The 20,432-nt window shown below is 55.5% G+C and overlaps 2 protein-coding genes across 3 annotated transcripts in view; one reads left to right on the forward strand and one right to left on the reverse strand.

Annotated features, from left to right (window-relative positions):
* Positions 1 to 6,103, forward strand: part of MRC2 (mannose receptor C-type 2) — a 53,142-nt gene extending 47,039 nt beyond the window's left edge. Inside the window, exons 21-30 of one of the 2 annotated variants that reach the window (XM_082602914.1) lie at positions 1,375 to 1,489; positions 1,609 to 1,772; positions 1,941 to 2,049; positions 2,582 to 2,820; positions 2,946 to 3,114; positions 3,198 to 3,347; positions 3,659 to 3,778; positions 3,968 to 4,147; positions 4,612 to 4,638; positions 4,751 to 6,103. In XM_082602914.1, the coding sequence (XP_082459040.1) occupies positions 1,375 to 1,489; positions 1,609 to 1,772; positions 1,941 to 2,049; positions 2,582 to 2,820; positions 2,946 to 3,114; positions 3,198 to 3,347; positions 3,659 to 3,778; positions 3,968 to 4,147; positions 4,612 to 4,638; positions 4,751 to 4,974 (1,497 nt within the window). In that variant the 3' untranslated portion in view covers positions 4,975 to 6,103. The remainder of the gene's footprint in view (positions 1 to 1,374; positions 1,490 to 1,608; positions 1,773 to 1,940; positions 2,050 to 2,581; positions 2,821 to 2,945; positions 3,115 to 3,197; positions 3,348 to 3,658; positions 3,779 to 3,967; positions 4,148 to 4,611; positions 4,639 to 4,750) is intronic. The other variant, XM_082602915.1, reaches the window with a different exon arrangement.
* A 7,115-nt stretch (positions 6,104 to 13,218) lies between these two features.
* Positions 13,219 to 20,432, reverse strand: part of MARCHF10 (membrane associated ring-CH-type finger 10) — an 84,482-nt gene continuing 77,268 nt past the window's right edge. Inside the window, exons 9-10 of the mRNA XM_082603971.1 lie at positions 16,495 to 16,537; positions 13,219 to 13,377 (exon numbers count right to left, since the gene is read on the reverse strand). Of these exons, the coding sequence (XP_082460097.1) occupies positions 13,316 to 13,377; positions 16,495 to 16,537 (105 nt within the window). The 3' untranslated portion in view covers positions 13,219 to 13,315. The remainder of the gene's footprint in view (positions 13,378 to 16,494; positions 16,538 to 20,432) is intronic.

The raw sequence follows: 20,432 nt of genomic DNA on the forward strand, positions 1-20,432 counted from the left end.
GAAAGATTACCTCACGAAGACAAATAGATGAAGATGAAAAAAGGTCATCCATCATTGGCTGGGCTTTCTAAGTCCTTCTCCCTATTTTCCAGTCCTTCTACCAATTAAACAAAGGTTTTTGTTTAAAAATCGGTCAGTTTCTGCATTTAAACGAATCTGCCTTATAAACTAATCAGAAGAGCTGATCAAGAGAGTTTAAAAAAAATCCTTGGCAGATTTTTTAAAAACAACATTTAGAAAATTCTCTTCCCAAGTGTTTTGAGTGTGTAGCTAGGAAAGTTTGAGACAATAAAATGAATTAGAATGGATATACATCTAAATATGTTTTCAAAATGTTCCCTCTAGAGTGTGAGTTTCTTTCCAAAAGTGGTTACTTCCTGACCCTGGGGCTCATTCATCAGACCTGATTAGACCTTCATTGTTTTTACCTAGTGGTGAAAGCGCTTACCCCAGAAAGAGAAGGGCGCTATTTCCTTGTGGTTTGCGCTGGCATCATTAGTATAAGCTTCGATCCATGCCTTCTTTGCAGGACATTGTAAGACCACTTAACCCCTATTGTGAGGATTAAATTAGTTAACACTAGATAACATAATCCATAAATCTTTGTCATACATTGGCTTGCAGCCCGCTCATAGTGTCCTGGAGCGCTCACTGTCTTCAGAATATCCAAGCGAATATTACACCTTTTCTGCGTTAAAAAAAAAAAGAGTAAGACATGTATTATTAACATCTTGGGAAAAAAAACAGAAAAAATGAAACTAAAACTCATCCATACTCTCCAGAGGTGACCACTATCAATATTTGTTACTCACTTCCTGACTTTTTCCATGTAATTGAGATTATACTAAATAACACAATTTTGTAGCCGGTTTTTCTTTCTCAGTATTATATTTTCAGGATTTCCCCGTGTCGTTAAGTTTTTCCAAAAGCTTATTATGACTTCTTCCACCTAATTTAAAACAAAATATATTTTATATATGTAATCGGTCCCTTTCTTAATTTGTTAGCGTCATTGTAATGATACAGTAACGCTGTCAAAAGCCTTGGGAGTATGCGAAGCTGAGAGCCAGCCAGACCTTGTCCCCAGGCATGGCCCAGGCGGTGCCGACATAAGTAGTAGAGCATTTGGTGGCCCGGAGAAATCTTCCCACTTAAAAATTCCCCAGAGTGTGGGCAAGTGTATGTGAATCCGCTGTGCCTGGTTGAGAGGGTGCCGGAGCCTTGGTCAAGGAGACCCAGATGTCCTGGTTCTCATGTTTTTCTCTCACAGCCCCCAAGCCTCCCCAGGGCCTGCGGCGGCTCCGCAGCGGAGTTTCTGGGTGTGTGGGACAGGGAGGTGGAGCAGGATGCCATGCCTCCCCCTCCGCCCCACAGTGTTACCGAATCCAGGGCCAGGACCCCCAGGACCGGGTGAAGTGGTCAGAGGCACAGTTCTCCTGTGAACAGCAAGAGGCCCAGCTGGTCACCATTGCAACGTCCTTAGAGCAAGGTAGGGCCAGCCCATGGGGAGGCCCCATGATCCTCTGACACCGTGCCCCCAGAGGGCTAGAGCAGAGTGAGGAGGGGGCTGCCCTGTCGCTCATCACTCTCTCTTCTGGGGGACTGTAGCATTCATCACAGCCAGCCTGCCCAATGTGACCTTTGACCTTTGGATTGGCCTCCATGCCTCACAGAGGGACTTCCAGTGGGTAGAGCAGGAGCCTCTGCGGTACACCAACTGGGCCCCTGGGGAGCCCTCTGGCCCTAGCCCTGCCCCCAGCGGCAACATACCGGTGAGGAAGCCCCTCCCCACTCTCTCCTTTGCCCTCCACCCCCACCCTGCCCTGCAGTGCTTGCCTGGGGACCCCCTTCCAGCTTCTTTGCTCATAGTATAGCCTTCTGGGGGCAGTGGCACAAGCGGGCAGCTGCCGGGGCTCCCCTGAGCAGCTCCTTCCCCCCAGACCAGCTGTGCGGTGGTCCTGCACAGCCCCTCAGCTCACTTCACTGGCCGCTGGGACGATCGGACCTGCGCGGAGGAGACACACGGCTTCATCTGCCAGAAGGGCACGGGTACGTGTCACCGGGGAACCTGGAAACCCCAGCCCGGGACTAGGTTCCGTGGGCCATGCCAGGAGGAATGAGACATGGTCCCTGACCTCAGAGGGCCCCTGGGGCCACCCCCAGAGTCTAGTCTGCTTGGGAAGCAGATGGGCAGAAAGGCCAGGTGCCAATCAGAGGGAAAGGCAGTGAGCACCAAGGGGTCTCAGGAGGAAGGTTTGGGGTTTGGAGTTCTGCCCAGGGAGAGCTAGACACTGGGCATGCCTGGTGGCAGTGGCCCTGAGGTTCTGTGTCTGAGGCCCCTGCAGCTCCATGCAGGGGTCCCTCTGCCCTGGATTCGTGGTCGAGCTCTAGGTTGCTCATCCCTTTATTAGTAAGAACGTATTGTTGTTAACAGCAGCAGTGACCGACACTGAGCCAAGCACTGTGCCCAGAGGAGAGTTGGTCTCTGCCTGATGTCCGGCGCTCCCCCCTCCCGGCCTCATGCCTGGGGATGGGGTGATGGGGGCAGAGCCCGGTCTGAGCCCTGCCCCCTTCCCTGTAGACCCCTCCCTGAGCCCATGCCCAGCAGCATCGCTCCCTGCCCCGGGCACTGAGCTCTCCTACCTCAACGGCACCTTCCGGCTGCTGCAGAAGCCGCTGCGCTGGCACGACGCCCTCCTGCTGTGTGAGAGCCGCAACGCCAGCCTGGCGCACGTGCCCGACCCCTACACCCAGGCCTTCCTCACTCAGGCTGCCCGAGGGCTGCGCACACCACTCTGGATCGGGCTGGCCAGTGAGGAGGTGGGCACCGGGCTGGGCCCACTCCCCTGATTTCCCTCCCTGCGTCCCCCTAACCCCGTGCCTTACCTGCTCCCCCCACCCCGGCTGGTCCCCTTCCTCCCACCCTGATGGCTGTCTGTGCCCAGGGCTCCCGGCGGTACTCCTGGGTCTCGGAGGAGCCGCTGAGCTATGTGAGCTGGCAGGACTGGGAGCCCCAGTACCCGGGGGGCTGCGCCTACGTGGACATGGATGGGGCCTGGCGCACCACCAGCTGTGACACCAAGTTGCAGGGGGCTGTGTGTGGAGTTAACGGAGGTGAGTGCCCACCCGCTGGGGCCGAGGGGTGGGCCGGGGGTAGGCCGACCCTGGTCCACTTTCTCAATCCTGCACCCCCATAGGGCCCCCTCCTCCCCGAAGAATAAGCTACCATGGCAGCTGTCCCCAGGGGCTGGCGGACTCGGCGTGGATTCCCTTCCGGGAGCACTGCTACTCCTTCCACATGGAGCTGCTGCTGGGCCACAAGGAGGCGCTGCAGCGCTGCCAGAGAGGTGGGCCGGGCGGGCCATATGTGGGCATTCCAGGTGGCGACCCCTCTCGTTGACACTCAAAGCCCCTGTGAATGCAGTCCCCGTGCTGCGGTCTACCTGTCGGCAGCACTCACACATAAGTGCCCCTCACGTTGCAACACGCACAGACCACCCGTGACATAACGTGTGTGACTGTAACCCCCTTCCGTCCACGCACGGCTCCACGCCATCCTCGCCTCTGGCTGCCAGGGAAGAGGGTGGGGGCCTCTCTGGGGGGCTCTGCTACCCCGGGGAGACCCGTCTGCCCTGACGTGAGCCTCCTTTGTGTCCAGAGGGTGGAGTGGTCCTGTCCATCCTGGATGAGATGGAGAACGTGTTTGTCTGGGAGCATCTGCAGAGCTCTGAGGGCCAGAGTCGGGGTGCCTGGCTGGGCATGAACTTCAACCCCAAAGGTGGGTCCCTGTGTGTAGGATCAGGATGGGGAGGCCTCAGGCTGCAGGGGCGATGCCCTCCACCGGGGCCTGGTGGAGGTGAGGGCCAGAGGAGGGTGGGAGTTGGTTCTAGAACAGGCCTGCTCTCTCCCACCTGCTCCAGTTTGTCACCCGCCCCCGCAATGCTCCCTCAGTGCCTTCTTCCCACAGGAGGTACCCTGGTCTGGCAGGACAACACAGCTGTGAACTACTCCAACTGGGGTCCCCCGGGCCTGGGTCCCAGCATGCTGAGCCACAACAGCTGCTACTGGATCCAGAGCAGTAGCGGGCTGTGGCGCCCAGGCGCCTGCACCAACATCACCATGGGTGTCGTCTGCAAGCTCCCTCGAGGTGAGCGCCCGGCAGGCACAACCGTGGCTTCCTGCCACCCCCAGGCATCTGGTGCTGGCTGGGGCCCCGACTGCTTCTCGTTTTGCAGACAATGCAGTGGATGGGAGAGAATAGACAGACAGGCCTGGGGCCCGCCGGGACCTTCCCCTGGGATTAATTAGTCTGTAGGACTGGGCCTCACTGCACATTTCCAAACTAGACAGCAAACCCGTCATTTTGTAGTGGTTAAAGGTAGGGATGGGGTTCAAGCCCAGGCCAAACCATTTGCCAACTCTGTGACCTTGGGTAAGTCATTCAAACTCTGTGGCTTCAGTTTACACATATGTAAAATGGGGTAATAAGAGTACGTATAAGAGGATTAAATGAGCAAATGAAGTGTCTGGGCCTGCAGAAAACGTTCTTACATGTTTGCTTATTATTATTGTCACTGCTACTGTCATTAACTGGTCCCTCCTCCGTCGCAGCTGAGGAGAGCAGCTTCTCCCCATCAGGTGAGTCACAGGCAGGGCTGAGACTAGCCCTCTCCTCCTCCCCCCCACCCACCTCGTTCCGGGCGGTGGGTGCCATAGCGGGGCTTCTGAGCGGGGGTTCTTCTTGCTGCAGCAGCCCTCCCGGGGAGCCCTGCGGCCCTGGTGGTGGTGCTGATGGCGGTGCTCCTGCTCCTGGCCCTGCTGACGGCGGCCCTGATCCTCTACCGGCGGCGACAGAGCGTCGAGCGTGGGGCTTTCGAGGGCGCCCGCTACAGCCGCAGCTCCTCCGGCCCCGGCGAGGCCACTGAGAAGAACATCCTGGTGTCCGACATGGAGATGAACGAGCAGCAGGAGTAGTGCCAAGGGCGTGGGCGGGGCCGGGGCAGGAGGAGCTGGGTCCCCGGGGCGCCCACCAGCTACAGTCCCGTCGGCCCGTGGAGGGGTGCCCTTGGGAGCTGCTGTGGGGAGCTGGGGCTGGCAGGGCCGGGGCTGGTGGGGTCCCTCCCTCCCACGAGGGCTGGGCTGAGACCTGGCTGAGTGCAGCGTGGCGTTTCCCTTTGGGGGGGGGGTCTTAAGGTCTTGTCACCCAGGCCTGTGCCCCCATGGTAACGAGAGGCAGGACGGGAGCCTCTTTCTGCCTCTTCCTCCCCAGGCCCGCCTGCCCAGGCCTGTGCCCCAGGCCCCAGGCCCTGCTGCTCGCTGCAGAGTCTGAGGAACCTCCCCTGAGCCCTCAGCCGGCCTCTGTTGCTTCTCTCCTTCCCTGGCAGCCTCAGCTCTGAGCCCCTCACGCCAGCTCCTTTCCCTCCCTGCCCCCCTTGTCACCCAGCCCTCCCTTCTGAGCCAGGGCCCTGGGGTTTGGGGAGCCCTCTTGCTCTTGGTGGGGGTCAGCTGAGGGGGCCGAGCACTTGTCACTCCTGTGCCTGCTGGGGTGGCCATGGGACATGGCAGGAGGGCCTGGGCCGGATGGAGAACAAGAGCATCACTGTGGCATCAGCTGGGCTGGAGACAGGACAGGGGAGAGACACCCGGACCTCCTGGGGGTGACCAGGCTGAGCTGGGGTGTCATCTCCTGCCGGTCGGGGGAGGGCTGTGTCCCTAAAGAGTCCCCTGTGGGGACCAAAATAAGTTCCCTAACGTTTCCAGCTCCTGGCTCTAGTTTGGAGAGAGGTGGTGTTTGGCCAGGGTCCTGGGGGCTTCAGAAGCGAGAGCCCAGGGATGCCCTCTAGTGGGGCCCAGAAGAAGAGCGCCTGAGTCCCCCGAGTGGCCCCATGCGGGTGGAGCCAAGCCACCCAGCACCTTTCCAAGAGGCCGAATCCCAGCAGGAATCGCCAGTCCTGGTGCTGCGACCCAGGACAATGTGAACATGGACTCGAAGACATGGTCCTTTTTTGTAGTTCTTAATTTTTTTAATGTGCCATTATTGTTTTAAAAAAGAGAAAAAAGAAAAGCAAACAAATAAAACACCTTTAAGAGGCTTGAGAGAGAAGGGTTCCTGCTCTGTCCTGCTGTGAGCCTTGTCCTTCATATCTTTTCAAGATAAATGTCATTTGGGGGGGCTTGCATCCATTTTGCCTCTATCTCGGGGCCCCAGGACCACACCCTTCTCTCTGTTCCTGGGGATATGTGTGAGGGTTGAGGGCTCTGGAGCTGCTGGACAGCAGTGTGAGCTTGTGCAACTTGGCTCACCTTTCAATGTGTAAGACGGGAGAACAGGACGCATCTCCTAGGGTTCCTTTAAGGTTGTCTGAGGGTTAAATGAGATCACCTGTGCAAAGCAGTCGGCGCCTTCGTGCTCGTGCAGTAATTGCCCCATAAGCGTCAGCTGTTACTGCTGTTTCTGGGCTGCAGCTCGCAGGGGAGCGTGTGAGGCGCCCAGGTCAGCCAGGGGTGGGGGACGCACAGCACCATCCTTCCAAGGCAGCCGTCAGACCTGCATTTGAGCTTCGAGAAAGCGAGTGCACCTTCGTCCCGGGGGAGCATGGGCTCTGGAACTGGCAGGCGGCGGGGCAGTGGATCACAGGACCTCCCCCCTGCCCACCTTCACTCATCTACCCAATGATTCAGGGCGTTTGAGCTGGAGACAGCCACGAACTGAGAGAAGGCCCTGCCAGCCCAGGTCGGTCAACCATGCCAGGTCACGCTACGTGCCGTGAGGAGGCCTAACACGGGCCAAGGGGGCTACGTGAGGGCCAGTTTGGACGGGGTGGCTGGGGAGGATCTCACCAGAGGCAGTGAGACTGGCACCTGAAGGAGGTGGGGGGGGGGCAGGGGAGCGGGGCGGGGCCTGATTGCCCGAGGCCTTGAGGGCAGTGGTAGGGAGTGTGGATGTTAAGCAGAGCAGGAAGTCAGTGGGAACAGCTAGTCTGACCTTTTCAGATGGTGCTTTGGATCGGGACTGCAGCAAATGGTAAGATTCTGTGCATACGTGTGCATGTGCATTTTTGCCTTGTTCGTGATTTTTTTTTTTAAGTTTATAATTTTCTGAATAGGTAATACTGTCACATTGTTCAAAGCCTAACCCAAATGATATAAAAGAGATACACATTGAGAAGTCCAAAGCTTTTGGCCTGGACAGCAGGGTAAACGGGGTGCCATTTACTGAGTCGGGGAGCCCTGAGGGAGGGTTTGTGAGCTCCTGAGTTTTCTGAGGCCAAGCCCGAGGCCCTCCTCCATCCAGCTCTTCTGTCTCTGCAGCAGCAGCAGGAAACATGGAGGGGCCTGGTCAGCTTCAGGGCGGGAGCCCCAATCCTGTGGCGGGTCCTTAATGATTTTTTTTTTAATAACATTTATTTTGTGGGGGGCTGTTGGGTTTTCGCTGCTGCGTGCGGGCTTTCTCTAGTTAAGGCAAGCGGGGTCTACCCTTCGTTGCAGTGCGCGGGCTTCTCATTGCGGTGGCTTCTCATTGCGGAGCACGGGCTCGAGGTGCACGGGCTTCCATAGTTGCAGCATGCGGGCTCAGTAGTTGTGGCTCGCGGGCTTAGTTGCTCCGTGGCATGTGGGATCTTCCCGGACCAGGGCTCAAACCCGTGTCCCCTGAATTAGCAGGCGGATTCTCAACCACTCTGCCACCAGGGAAGCCCCAGTGATTTTTTTTTTTTTAATGTGGACCATTTTTAAAGTCTTTATTGAATTTGTTACAATATTTCTTCTGTTTTATGTTTTGGTTTTTTGGCTACAAGGCATGTGGGATCCTAGCTCCCCCACCAGGGATTGAACCTGCACCCCCTGCATTGGAAGGTGAAGTCCTAACCACTGGACCACCAGGGAAGCCCCTGGGTCCCGAATGATTAATCCACTTCACCCTGAAGTGTTTAGTTCTCCAAACTGGGGAACAGCTCCCTTTGTGAGTTAAGTGCCCTGCCATTAGCTACAGCTCAAAGGTCGCCTGACCAGGCTGCAGGGAGCCACACTGGGCAGAAGCCCCCTGGGAAGCTGGCAGCTGACCTTTGCCCTGAGAGAGAAGAAAAGCCCAGGGGTGAAGGCAGGGGCACGGGCTCTGGGTGGGAGGAGCAGCTGAGAGAGTGAGAACCCAAATAGTGAGGGCAGTAGCTGGTGTGTGTCCAGAGGTTAAATCACGCCAGAAATACCTGTCCCCACTCCTCTCTCCTTCCCTCGGGTGGCTTTAGTCCTCACCAGAGCACTGAACCCCACCCAAAAGCATTTTAAACCGTTTCGCATGCACCTGGGGGCTCCCCGTAGACCTTGTTCTGCTTGCGGGCTCCTGCCTGCCCAGAGGAGGGCAGGGAGACTCCGGGCAGCTCTCTGTCTGTAGGACAGGAGGAAGGCTCTGGGCCCTGGGCCATCTGCCTCTGGCCCCAGGCCAGTGCTGGTTCTGGTAGAGTACGTGGCAGAAACTCCTTTCTTTTTGCTCATTTGGATGTAATAAGCGTTAAGCACCTCCTCTGCATTCCATCTTTGATGCCTTGAGACCCAGCCCCAGAGGCCTGGGCAAAGGGCACCGTGTCCCAGGCACTGAGCCCAACCTGCACTTGCGGGGCTAAACCAGCTCAGCTCTGGCCACCTGGATGCCATGACAGCTCGCTGAATCCATGAATGAACGGGCGAGCGGGCCGCTCTCCAGAGAACGGTGTCAGGCATTCTCACAACCTCTCCTTGTCAAGCCAGAGTTGGCTTCCTCCCAGGTGTCCTGGCAGAGCTGGCCTGGCGCAGCGGGCAGTGCTGCAAGGCCGCGGGGTGAGTCGGCCAGCCACATCACATGGCTCTCGGGGAACGGGGCTGGCCGGGCCCTGCCAAGCCGCCTTGAGCACTAGGGCTGGAGTCTGTTGCAGGGACAAGGTAAAGAATTGCATCTGGAGGGAGAACCCCAAGAAAAGCAAGCAGGAAGGGGGAGGAAAGGGAAAGGGAAAGGAGATGGAGGGAACATGGAGGGGCCTCAAGCAAGACCAGCATGCGATGAAAGTGCCCAGATGTTCAGGCCTTTATCTCATGGGTCGGGGCTGCCAAGAAGCCCAGGGAAGGCTGACTTCAGACTTGACTCCCCCTGAGCATCGACCTGCTGCAGCTGCAGATCTCAATCCTTGTCCAGAAAAGCAGGCGGGGTGCCAGCCCTGGAGAAAGGAAAGGGGCGAAGCAGCAAGCAGGCGTTTCCCCCTTGAAGTGGATTCGTTGCTGGCAGTCAATGCAAAAAAATTAACTGGCTTCTGATATTGGCTGATGGCAGGACTGTAGTTTTAGCCATTTCAGGGAAATCCTGGTCAGCTCAGGTTTTCTAGTCCAGTCGGCTTTTTTTTCTTTCCTGCCCAGCACCTCTAAGTTCTGAGGTCTTGTGGGGTGTCTGGGGATCTGGCCCTCAGTCATTGCATGGCCCTGCTAGCTTATGCAGGAGGCCCGTCTGTATCTCTCTCTGGGACTTGTTCTAACTAATTCTTACCATGAATTAACTCATTTTATCCTCTGAACACATCATCAGCTGGGTGCTACTGTCCCCCTTTACAGAAGAGAAAACAGAGGCACAGAGAGGGGAAGGACCTGCCATGCCACTTCTCCTCCACCCTCCCTGCTCTATAAAAAGGTTGGGGGGCGGGCAACTGGAGAGAACCCCACTGTGATCTTACAGTCAGCCTCTGAGGCTCAAGAACTTTGTCTCAATCTGAGACATCTCTGCCGAGTTTCAGAAGCCTATTTTGAGTACAAGGGCTGAGTGGCCTCTTTCCTTTCCTTCTTCTGGGGTCTCCCTTCCTGAGGCAGTGGGGGAGGGACACCTGGGTTCCCTGGGCTGGGGTCAGACTGCGGGATACTATGCATAGCCTTGCATAGAATGGGGACTTCCCTGGCGGTCCAGTGGTTGAGACTCTACGCTTCCACCGCAGGGGGCACAGGTTCGAACCCTGGTCGGGGACTGACGTGCAGCGTGGTGCAGCCAAAAAAATGGAGAATTGTGTAGTACGTATAGAAATGAAGTGGGGCCTTGGTGCATATACTAGACATTTACACTATTATGGATATTTTAAAGCTCCCACTCACCTCCCCAGTGGGAGTCAACTCACCCCAAGGCACTGCAGCAACAGCGTGCTCTCCTCTCCTCTCCTCCTGCCGGCTCTTCTTCATCTCACCTGCCTGGGTTGGTGGCTTTTGGTGGCTCCCTGCTGCCTATGTGTGGACCCTCAGCTCCCTGACCTGGCCTGGGGGCTCCCCAGCTCCCCTGCCCAGCAACCCCATTCTAGCTGGTTGCTCCCGCCATGCCCTTCATCTGTGGGGGCTCCCTGTTTCCCTTCTCTCCACCACCCCTCTGCTTGCCTGGGCTCCACCATCCTTCAAGGCCCTTTTCTGCACCCCTTGGCTCTGGGGACCACCTATTCCCCTGACTTCCTGGGCTGGTCAGAGATGTTGCCCTCTCTTTTGGGCAGGCCGGGAGCATGGCCTTGGCCAGTAGACTGACTTCACCCTATAAACTTGGGGGCATCACTTAACTTCCCTGAGGTTAGGTTTCATGATGGTTTAATTTCTGTGTCAACTTGACTGGGCTAAATGATGCCCAGATAGCTGGTAAATCATCATTTCTGGTTGGGTCTGTGAGGGTGTTTCTGGAGATTAGCATTTGAATCAATAAACTGAGTAAAGAAGATCGCCCTCCCCAGTGAGGGTGGGCATCAAGGGCCTGAACAGAACAAAAAGGGAGAGTAAGGGCCTACTTTCTCTGTTGAGCTAGGCCATCCATCTTCTCCTGCCCTCAGCACTTCTGGTTCTCGGGCCTTGGGACTTGGACCAGGATTCATACTCTTGGCTCCCCTGGTTCTCAGGCCCAGGTTTGAACTGGAACCACATCACTGGCTTCCCTGGGTCCTCAGCTTGCAGATGGCAGATTGTGGGACTCCTCAGACTCCATAATCATGTGAGCCAATCTGTCATAATAAATATCTTTTATATCTCTCTCTATATCCTATTAGCTCTGTTTCTCTGGAGAACCCTAATATGCGTTTCCTCCCATGTAACATGGGGTTACTAATATCTGCCTCATAGGCTTATTGTGCGGATTAAAGATAAATATAAAATGCTTATCCCCAGGCTCAGCTCCTGGGAAGTGCTCTTTAAGTGGCACACGTGGGCTCCTGTCACCTCAATTTGACTTCTTCTGTATATGTCCTGCTGCTCCAGTAAGACTGAGCTCCAAGAAGATGGGCATCGTGCATTTTTCCCGTGTCCTCACAACCTAGCACATAGTTAATGGTTGGTCAAACTGCCTAAAGAGCCAAAGGCTTAGAAAGACCCTGTGTCCTATCCAGTGTGACTCAACCTCTGATAGGTTCTGGCAATATTTAGCCAGCTATAGAGCGGGGGAGATGGCTCTTTTCATCACTGTCTTTTAATAAATGAGACTTGGTCCTTAGGGCACTTCGGGCCATGAGAAGCCCCACCGGCAGGTCCCTGGGCTGCAGTGATGTTGAATTGATGGTGCAGGTCGATGTCTGTTCTGTTGCATCTCTCCCCACCCAGACCTCACAGGAGGCACTCCTGCTTGCGTGCGTAAATCCTTCATATAGTTTCCCAAAGCCCAACATTGACTGGTGTAAACCTGTAACGGTCTCAGGGTAGCTGCCTCAAACCCTGCCACACCTTACTAGGGGTTTGGCCTGTCAGAATGTTTACCCGATTGCCTCAAATTCCATCAAGCTCTCTATACACCTTATTGTTAAAATATGCATTGTCCCTTCTTAGATGTTTCTCAGTATTGGCTCCTGGGCAGATCTTTTATCTTCAGTCAACCTTAAAGTTCGGTTAAAAATAAAGACCCATTTTCTCATAGAATGATCAGGGCTTGGGGCTCCATTTGTGAACGGAGGAACCTGAGGCTTTAGGAATTTGGGGTACAGCATGGAGATATTTTCAACTTGAGTGGCTCTTCTAGGCTCTATTCACATTCAAAGATGCCTCTTTGTTTGGCTTTTGGATCTTGGATCTTGGTGGAATCTACTTGTTTGCGGTCCCTGGGTCTCTGTCTAACTGTGGAACAGATCAGAGAAGTGGGACAAGATTTTGATGTAATTCAAGGCTAGCTTTCCTAAACTCTACTGGCATCATAATTTACGTGGGGGACAGCAACATCTTCAATGGTCACTCCTGGTCTGAGAGGGGCGGGTCTTGAAGGTGGGATGGGAAGCCCGTCTTCCTCTTCCTTTCACCTTTTTCCCTCTCTCTCTCACCCTTTCTCAAATCTACTGAGGCATATTTTACAATTATACCACAGAGTTCGCCCATGTTAAGCGCACAGTTCAATGAGCGTCAGTAAATGCATCCAGTTGTGTGAACGTGACCGCGGACCAGCTTTCAGGACCCCTTCATCACCCCAGAAAGTCCCCTCGAGCCCTTGTGCAGTCAGTCTCCACTCCTGTCCCCAACCCCCAGCAACCACTGCGCTGTCTCTGTAGTTGTACCTTTTCTCGAAATTGCATTTCAGTAGAACCATACGGTATGCAGTCTTGCGTGTCTGGCTTCTTTCACTTAGTGTAATGTTTTTGCAGGTATCAGCAGTTCATTGCCTCCATCTTTTATTTATTTTTTGACCTATCTTTGTTTCTCTCTCTCTCTCTCTCTCTCTCTGACACACACACACACACACACTTTTCTTCCTAAATTCTCTGCCCTTTTTGCATCCTAACTCTTGATCTGGTCTTTGGGCCCTAAGACATCATTAGGAGAGAAGTGTGGAGTCCATGTACCAAAACTTCTTAAGCGGGCACCTACAGAGGGTGGCTGGCCAGCTAGCCTGTCCCTGCCCGTGGGGCCCCAGGATGTGTCGTCCCTCATGGCAGTGATGGTGGGGAGCAAGGAGAAGTGGAATGAGGAGACTGGAATGAGCACAAAACGAAGCTGGGTGAACAAAGTCGGTTTACTGATTCTACGTGGGGTGGAGTGAGGTCTGAATGGGTGCCCTCAGCAGGGGGACCTGAGGCCACAGGGCCTGCCTGGGCTGCTGGGTCCCCTTGGGCTTCTGGGCTTCTGGGCAACAGCAGGGCACCCAGGTCGCTTGGTCTGTGCTGTCTGGGACTAGGCTGGTCGCTGGTGCCGTCTGTAGATGCTCAAGCCAGACCCCAAGAAGGTGGCAGGAGGTTGAAAAAGATAAGTGCCAATACGTTGGTTTCAGTTTTAGGGGAGAGGAGGAGGGAGGGAGGCATGTGGGGACGTAGGGGGGGCTGCTGGGGGTGGAGGTTTCCGCCCAGCTCCATGGCCAGCTCCCTTGCTAGACCGCTCGGTTGTTGCTTTCACGGATGCTGCTTTCATTCCCATCTCTCCACTCGGAACCTGGAAAGCAAGAGCATCTCTCAGGCTGTGGAGCCGCGGCAGGCCGTGGGGTCTGGCACAGAGGGGCATGGCATCTCTGCCTTTCCTGGCCCCTCCTCCCCCAGCCCCAGTGACCCCCCACCTACCCACACACACGTGCGCACGTGCGCTACAGTGCCCTGAACAGTGTGGAGAACAGGAACCCCAGTCTTTCAGAGATCAGATTGGCTGGAAACAGAGGGTCACGTGATGGGAGGGAGGGCAGGAGGGCAAAGAGGCAGTGAGATTGCAGTGGGGTCAGAGTGGAGGATGTGGGGTGGGGTGCGGGCTTTTCTTTGTTCTTGGGGAAAACTCTTGTTCTCAGTCCATTTCTTTTCCCGTTGGCCTGGGTGAGCGCTCCCTGACTATTTGGAAGCGGTTTCTGACTGGTGAAAAGGGCAGGGGAGCAGGAATAATTACCATCCCTCCATCCCTACCTGGACCCTCTCAGCATCTACCTCCTCCACAAGGAGGCCCCAGCCCCATGAGCTGCCCCCATTCTTTCACTCCTCCTGTTCTATCCCCCAAATCTAGTTGCCTTGACTTTTATGTATGGGGTGGGGAGGAGCTCTGGCCCAGCCTTTGGCTTGAAGGCTCTCAAGCCTACTCCTGTCACACCTGTACTGGTGGCTGCCAGAGGCATTGTTCCCCTCCCTGGACTCGGACGTGGCTGTGGTGACAGTTATTCGTGCCAACTGGGGAGCGGTTGTCGGGGGGGGGCTGGGGTACAGAGCTGTGTGACAGGTTGTTAGACCCAGGCGCACCCACCCAGGGACTCTCCCCAGCTGGCCTGACCTCTGTGCCACCTGTGGCATTTTGTGTGTGGCCTCGGTTTCCAGGTGCAGGGGACAGGGTGAGAAGGTTGGCATGGGTACCACAGAGCCACAAAGAGGTTGGCATCTCTTTGTGTCACCTGGTGTGCCCTGATGTTTTGCCTCTTTCCCTCCCTGTTTACCTGCATCGAGCTAGAGCAGCAGGTCACAGCTGTGACTCAGCTCTGACAACCCAACTTAACAAAGCGCTGCCAACCAGGTGAGTCATGCCAGGCTGCCGGAGACCAAAGAAGGGTGGCCCCAGGGGGAGGGCGGGAGGCATGTGGATCTGCCTCTGGCTGCCCTGGCTCCTGTCTTGATCATGGCTCGGGCGGGAAGCCAGGCAACAGCGGCGTCTGACCAGCGTGCCAGGACGGTGTTCTGTGCAGGGCTGCCCCTGCCAGCGTCTGGGGTGTGTGCAGGGCTCAGGGCAGGTAGAGAGGGCCTAGACCTGTTTACAGGGGAGAATTGGCGGCCCCTACATTGGGACCGGGACGGGGGAGCGGTGGATCCTAGAGCTAGTCCCAGCTTCCTGAAGAGGGATGTAAGTGACATCAGGGGACCATCTGCCTCAGAGCAACACGGGAAGGCAGGGTCCCCTCGGCGGAGACTCCTTTTTAAGCAGCACCCAGGGGTGCTCTTCTCCTGCCCTCTAGAGACGTCCCCCTTCCCTGGGGCTCAGGCTTGGAGCCGGGGTGCCCCTTCCCCCTCCCCAAGCTGGGGTGTGGGTGGGAGGCTCTCCGTCCTGCTCAGGGCCTCCCCAGGCAGCAGGGCGGCAGCGGCCCCCGCTGGGCACTAGGGGTCGCCCCTGCCCAGCCAGACCCACCCGGGCGCGCCCGGCCGCAGCAGGTTTCCTCCAACCGGGAAGACCGCGGGCGCCTCCGGGGGGTGCGCTGGGGAGGGGTGCAGCCGGGCGCGGCGCCGAGACCCTGTCCGGTGCCTCGCGCCACCGAGTCGTCCTGGCCGAGGCACCGGGGCCCTTTCCGGAGCAGGGGCTCTCGCCAAAGGCCGGGCGCAGAGCGGGTGCGTGCGCCCGCACACAAAGGTCCGTCCTAGACTTCACAGCTCCCTGCCCGCTCTCCCTTCCCGGCTGCCCGAGGGGGAGTAGCCGCTCGGGGTCGGCCCAGGCGACGGCGCCGGGGGTCGGGCCGGCCGCCCCGAGTGGCCCCAGGGCCTTGCGAGGGCGCAGGGGGGCGCTGGGCCCTCACCCGGCTCGGCTGGACCCCCGCGGTGGCGCCCTGGACTGGGACTCTGCGGGTTCCTTTTGTGAATGGAGGGAAGGGCCCTCCCCCCCTCTGACTGCGCGCCCTGAGTAACAGATTGGGTGCTGCAGGGTCGTCATCTGGGCCCCACCCTGCGGAGCTCTGAGCTGGTTTAGCTTCTCCTGCAGACGGGTCTGTTGGGGGTTCCCAAAGCATCACCGTGACTGGCTGCATCAGGATCACCAGGGGCCACCCCATCACCTGAAACGGAATCTCTGGGAGGGGCCCAGGAATCTGTATTTTTGCTAAGTTCCCCAGGTGATTCCCATAGCGAAGCCAGCGTGCAAATCGCTGTTCTAAACCTTTTAAGGCAGGCAGTTGTGAAATTTCTCGCCAGAACAGCCTCTGGGCATGGAATTGTCACCCCCCAGTTCACTGTAATGTTTGTTCTCCCAGCTGATGGAGAAGTTCTTCCCAAGTCTGACCGCCAGCCCGCCTGCTTTAATTGAGCACGTTTCCTTCAGTTGGGTTTTCTGTGGGATAATGAGCCTGCTTGAAGACAGCTGTCCCGCCTCCTTTGACTTTTCCCGACACCTGTTTTCCTTGTTCAACTTCTGAATCCAACAGGCCCACTTGAATGGGCCAAATAGTGAGAAAATCCAGTAAATCCAGTACTAGCTTGTGAATGACTGTTGTCCCCTCAGGTAATGTCTAAACAGTGCCTTTCCAAGGTTTAGAAGAAAACCCAAGGGGCTCCCCAAGGGCTGGACACTGGTGAATCCCAGCAAAGGGAAAGGAAAAAACCTGTAGCAAGTTAACCTACGCCCGAGGAGACCGTCCTCCCATTGTTGGCCTTTCCCCTCGCTTTCAGGATGAATTAAAATTCTTATCTCCTCTGCATCCAGCATACTTGGACATGCCTTCCCGATTGCTGCAGCTAGAGTTTCCCAAGCTTTGTGGGGTTATTTCTGCCTCTGGGTGGTGGTCATTACTTCCTTCCACACCATTAGGTTCAACACAGTCACCGAAAGAGAGCAAATTAGCAAAAACACCCGCAACATGGCAGGACAGATCCCCAAACTTACTTTCATTTTCTTCCGGTCCGGGTTCTGGGTAATTTCTTGACAACTATGAGAAAGGAGACAATGAAAAATGAATCATTTTTCCAAAGCAATTGTGAACAGATGTCTAATTCCCTAGTCTCGGGGATGTTCTAGGAATCCCTTACGTCACCTTAAAGGGGCAGAGTAAATGCGTGGAGGTGCCAAGGGCAGTGCTGATACTCAGCACCTGTGAGGCTTAGGCTCATCCTAATGAGAGCCTCAGCCATAGCCCAGGTCACCGTCGCTGGTTCGGGGCTTCTAAATTTGGCAGTGTGAACAGACTTGCTTCCTTTCAGCAATTGATCTGAATAGCAGAATCCCATCCTGATGGTCCGAATCGCATTTGCAGGCCGTGGGGGTGAAAGCCCTGCTAACTGGCCACTTGCCTCACCACGGGCTTTTAAACAATCGGTTGTATTCTCTGCCCGGCAGGAAGCAGTGGGCCCATCAGGGCTCTGGGCTCCCTCTTTGTTCTGACTTTATGGCCTTTTATGCCACAATAAGAAACACTGTGTACTCCATGGGAGCCCATTGTGCCAGGCCGCAGAGGGGCCGGTCCTCTTCCCCCAGGGGGAAGAGGGGCTTTGTGACAGGCTGGGGGACAAAATAAGGGGTGCTGGACACTGTTACTAGGGCAACTGCCTGGCCAGCGTGGAGGCAGCTGTGGCCTCTAGGTCCCTCTCACCAGAAGGCCAGGGGGAGGGCAGGAGAAGGATGGAATTTCTTCTAGAGCAGCAGTCCTGGTTACCTGGTAAATGATACATCAGGACTGTGCTAGCAACGGCCTCCATTTTCTCCAGGCTGCTAGGATGACCTCATCCTGCCTCTAGATTCCATGCCAGGGGATGGCATCTTTCTAAACCTACTCTCACACGCCACCAGGAAGCGCCATCTTGGTGAGTGGGGAAGCTTTCCCAACTGTGGGCCAAGCCTGGGCCTTGCATCCTTTGGGTAGATTCGGTCCTCTGAGGCAAGGGTTTTCGGTTTTGTAGAAAAGGTGTGAATGGGGAGGGCCTAGAGTAAGTCCATCTAGCCTCACTCGTGAATGGGCCAGTGGGGTTTCAGAGCTACTTCGAGACCCTCCTTGCCCCCCAGGCCAGCCACTGCAGTCCCTTCCCCTCCCCTCCAGGTAGACATTTTCCTACAGGCGAGGTGTTAGTGCAGCGCACCTGGAGCAGAAGACAGGCGGGTGCTCACGCCAGGAGGGCATCGTGGAAGGCCTGGGGTCCCTTCTGCACTCTGCCTTTTGGCACACTGACCGGGATTCTTTCTATTTTACCTAGTTTAGCAAATTAGGCACTTGAGGGGTTTAGGGGAGCTGCTATGGGCAGGCAGGGAGAGGAATTCGGGGTCCCGGGTCATTTCATTGCGGGGAATGGGGAGTGTGGTACAGACAAAGCCCAGGGCTAGGAGGAAGCCCAGGACAGGGGCCCCGGGGTGTAGGCCTTGAATACTGGAGTGTCCCGCGTAGGCGCGGAAAGAGAGAACGGGGAGGAAGGGCGAACCCATTTAGCTTCACCCCACAGGACAGCCCGGTGTCCCCATGAGACTAAAGGGTGAGCCCAAGTGGGATCAGGTGAGGCTGGTGGGGCGCTGTGTTCTCTGGAGACGCTCCCATCGTGAACAGCTGAAGTGAGAAAAGGCCACTTTCCTGCTGGGCATTTGCAGAGAATAACAGGCAGTGCTCCCTTCAGCCTGTACCTCACTCTGTGCCCTCCTAAACCTGCCCCCCATCTCCAGTGCTCCCCACGTGGGCCCCCTCACCCTGTCCCAGGGCAGCAGCTGCCCAGCCGGGCTTTTCCCCCTCCAGCCCGCCCTCCACATGGCCGCTCCCATTCTCTCTCGGAAACAGCAGATCTCCCGGCCTGCCAGCCCCAGGCTAGAAAGCCTTCAGTGGCCTCCTGGAGCTTCACACAAACCCTTCACATCCTGCTCGCTTCCTGCCAGCTCCCGCCACGCTCGGCTCCTTGACTTTCCCAGACGCGCAAGTCTTTTCCTTTCTGAGCCTTTGCGTTCGCTTCTGCGTGGAATGCCCTTCCCTCCCCAGCAACCCTGGTCCGAGATTCAGCTCAAGCATCACCTCCGCAGCTGATCAGTTGAAAAGGGCAATAATGGAAGCAGCTTTGCCACCAGGCTCCCAAAGCAGTGGGAGGACTGAGGGCAAAGAGTACACCCTAACTGGGTTAAAAGCAAGCCCTCCGAAACGTTGGCTCGTGTCCCTGAAGGCCCTGCCTGGAGAGTCTGTCCTTGAGAAGGAGTGGAAGGAGGGGGTGAGAACAGTGGCCCCTCCCGTCCTCTAACTCTGTTCTGTGTTCCTCCACGTATGGCTCCATCTCCTGTCATAATACAAGGTACATTTTTTGATAATCTTGGTTACATGTCTGTCTCTTTAGACTCGAGTCCCTTTTAGGCAAAGCGTGTCTTTTTTTTTAAGTAATTAATTCATTTATTTATTTTTGGCTGCGTTGTGTCTTCGTTGCTGTGTGCGGGCTTTTCTCTAGTTGCGGTGAGCGGGGACTACACTTTGTTGCGGTGCGCGGGCTTCTCGTGGTGGTGGCTTCTCTTTATTGTGGAGCACGGGCTCTAGGCACATGGGCTCTAGGTGCACGGGCTTCAGTAGTTGTGACACGTGGGCTTTAGAGCACAGGTTCAGTAGTTGTGGTGCACGGGCTTAGTTGCTCCGTGGCATGTGGGATCTTCCCGGACCAGGGATCAAAGCCATGTCCCCTGCATTGGCAGGCAGATTCTTAACCACTGCGCCACCAGGGAAGTCCCCAAAGCCTGTCTTGATCATCTTTGTATTCCCAGAATCTAGTTTAGAACCTGGCACATAGTAGGCATGCAGAAAATCTTTGAATACATAAATATGCCTTGAGCTTGGGAGTGTTCCTTTACCTAGAATACCTTTTTCTCTCCACAAATTTGTACTATCACTTTCTCCAAAACATAACTCAAGACTCGCCTCCTGGAAGAAGCAGGTATTGGTTCATTAGTTCATTGTTTGAGCATCAGAAGGTTACTGAGCACCTACTATGTGCCAGGCATTTTCTAGGCACTGGAGGACTGTGGTGTACAAAAGAGATAAGGGGTCCATGTCCCAAGTTGCCAGTGACCACATCCTCCCCCCACCCCACCTCTGCAACCCTTAGCAGACCACATCCTTATCTGGCAGTTTAGCGAAATTTACAAAATTTAGCAAGTTTGTAAGCACTCAGTGCTCCTGGCATCCATAGTGCCTGGGACTTGGTCAGCTGTCAAATATTATTCATTGTGTGCCCAGCATCACGGGAGACAAGTGTCGAAGATCTGGCTTTGCCTTCAAAAAGCTCACAGCCTCACTGAGGAGACAAATTATTTGTTTATAGGATCACTGGAAACCCCAGGAAGCCAGAGTCAGGGAAGATCTTGGGTTACCAATATCACAGCCTCTGGGAATTCAGTGGGTCCATTGGTTCTCTTGACCAAGGGCTACTTTCTGATTATTAACTGGTTTTCTAAATATGTGAGTCACATCTTCCCACTTGATCATAAGCTCCTCAAAGAAAGAGACATCATGGTATCATGTTTGGTAGCCACTTTCCCAGATTCCCATCTCAGCATCTGATACAGGCCAGGGCATGAATAAAGGAGTGAATCAATGATCACTACCGTTGACAGGCACTCATCACTGGGTGTCTTATTGAGACACAACCAGAAGCCTGGCATGAATGGGTTTTTTAGTTCTGGGAGGTAAAGGAGCGGGAAGGAGGGTTCCTTTCCCATCGTAGTGCCTCTCTTTTGCTAAACGCTACCCTTAGAGTGTGAGTGTTTCCTACAAGAAAACAAGAGACTCAAATCCAGAAGAGTGTGAATTTGACAGAAGCCACTTGTTTTCCGAGTTCCATTTGGGTACCTCTTTTTTTTTTTTTTAATTTATTTAT

The sequence above is a fragment of the Mesoplodon mirus genome (assembly GCF_964341445.2).
Source record: "Mesoplodon mirus genome assembly, chromosome: 18".
NCBI classification, from domain to species: domain Eukaryota; kingdom Metazoa; phylum Chordata; class Mammalia; order Artiodactyla; family Ziphiidae; genus Mesoplodon; species Mesoplodon mirus.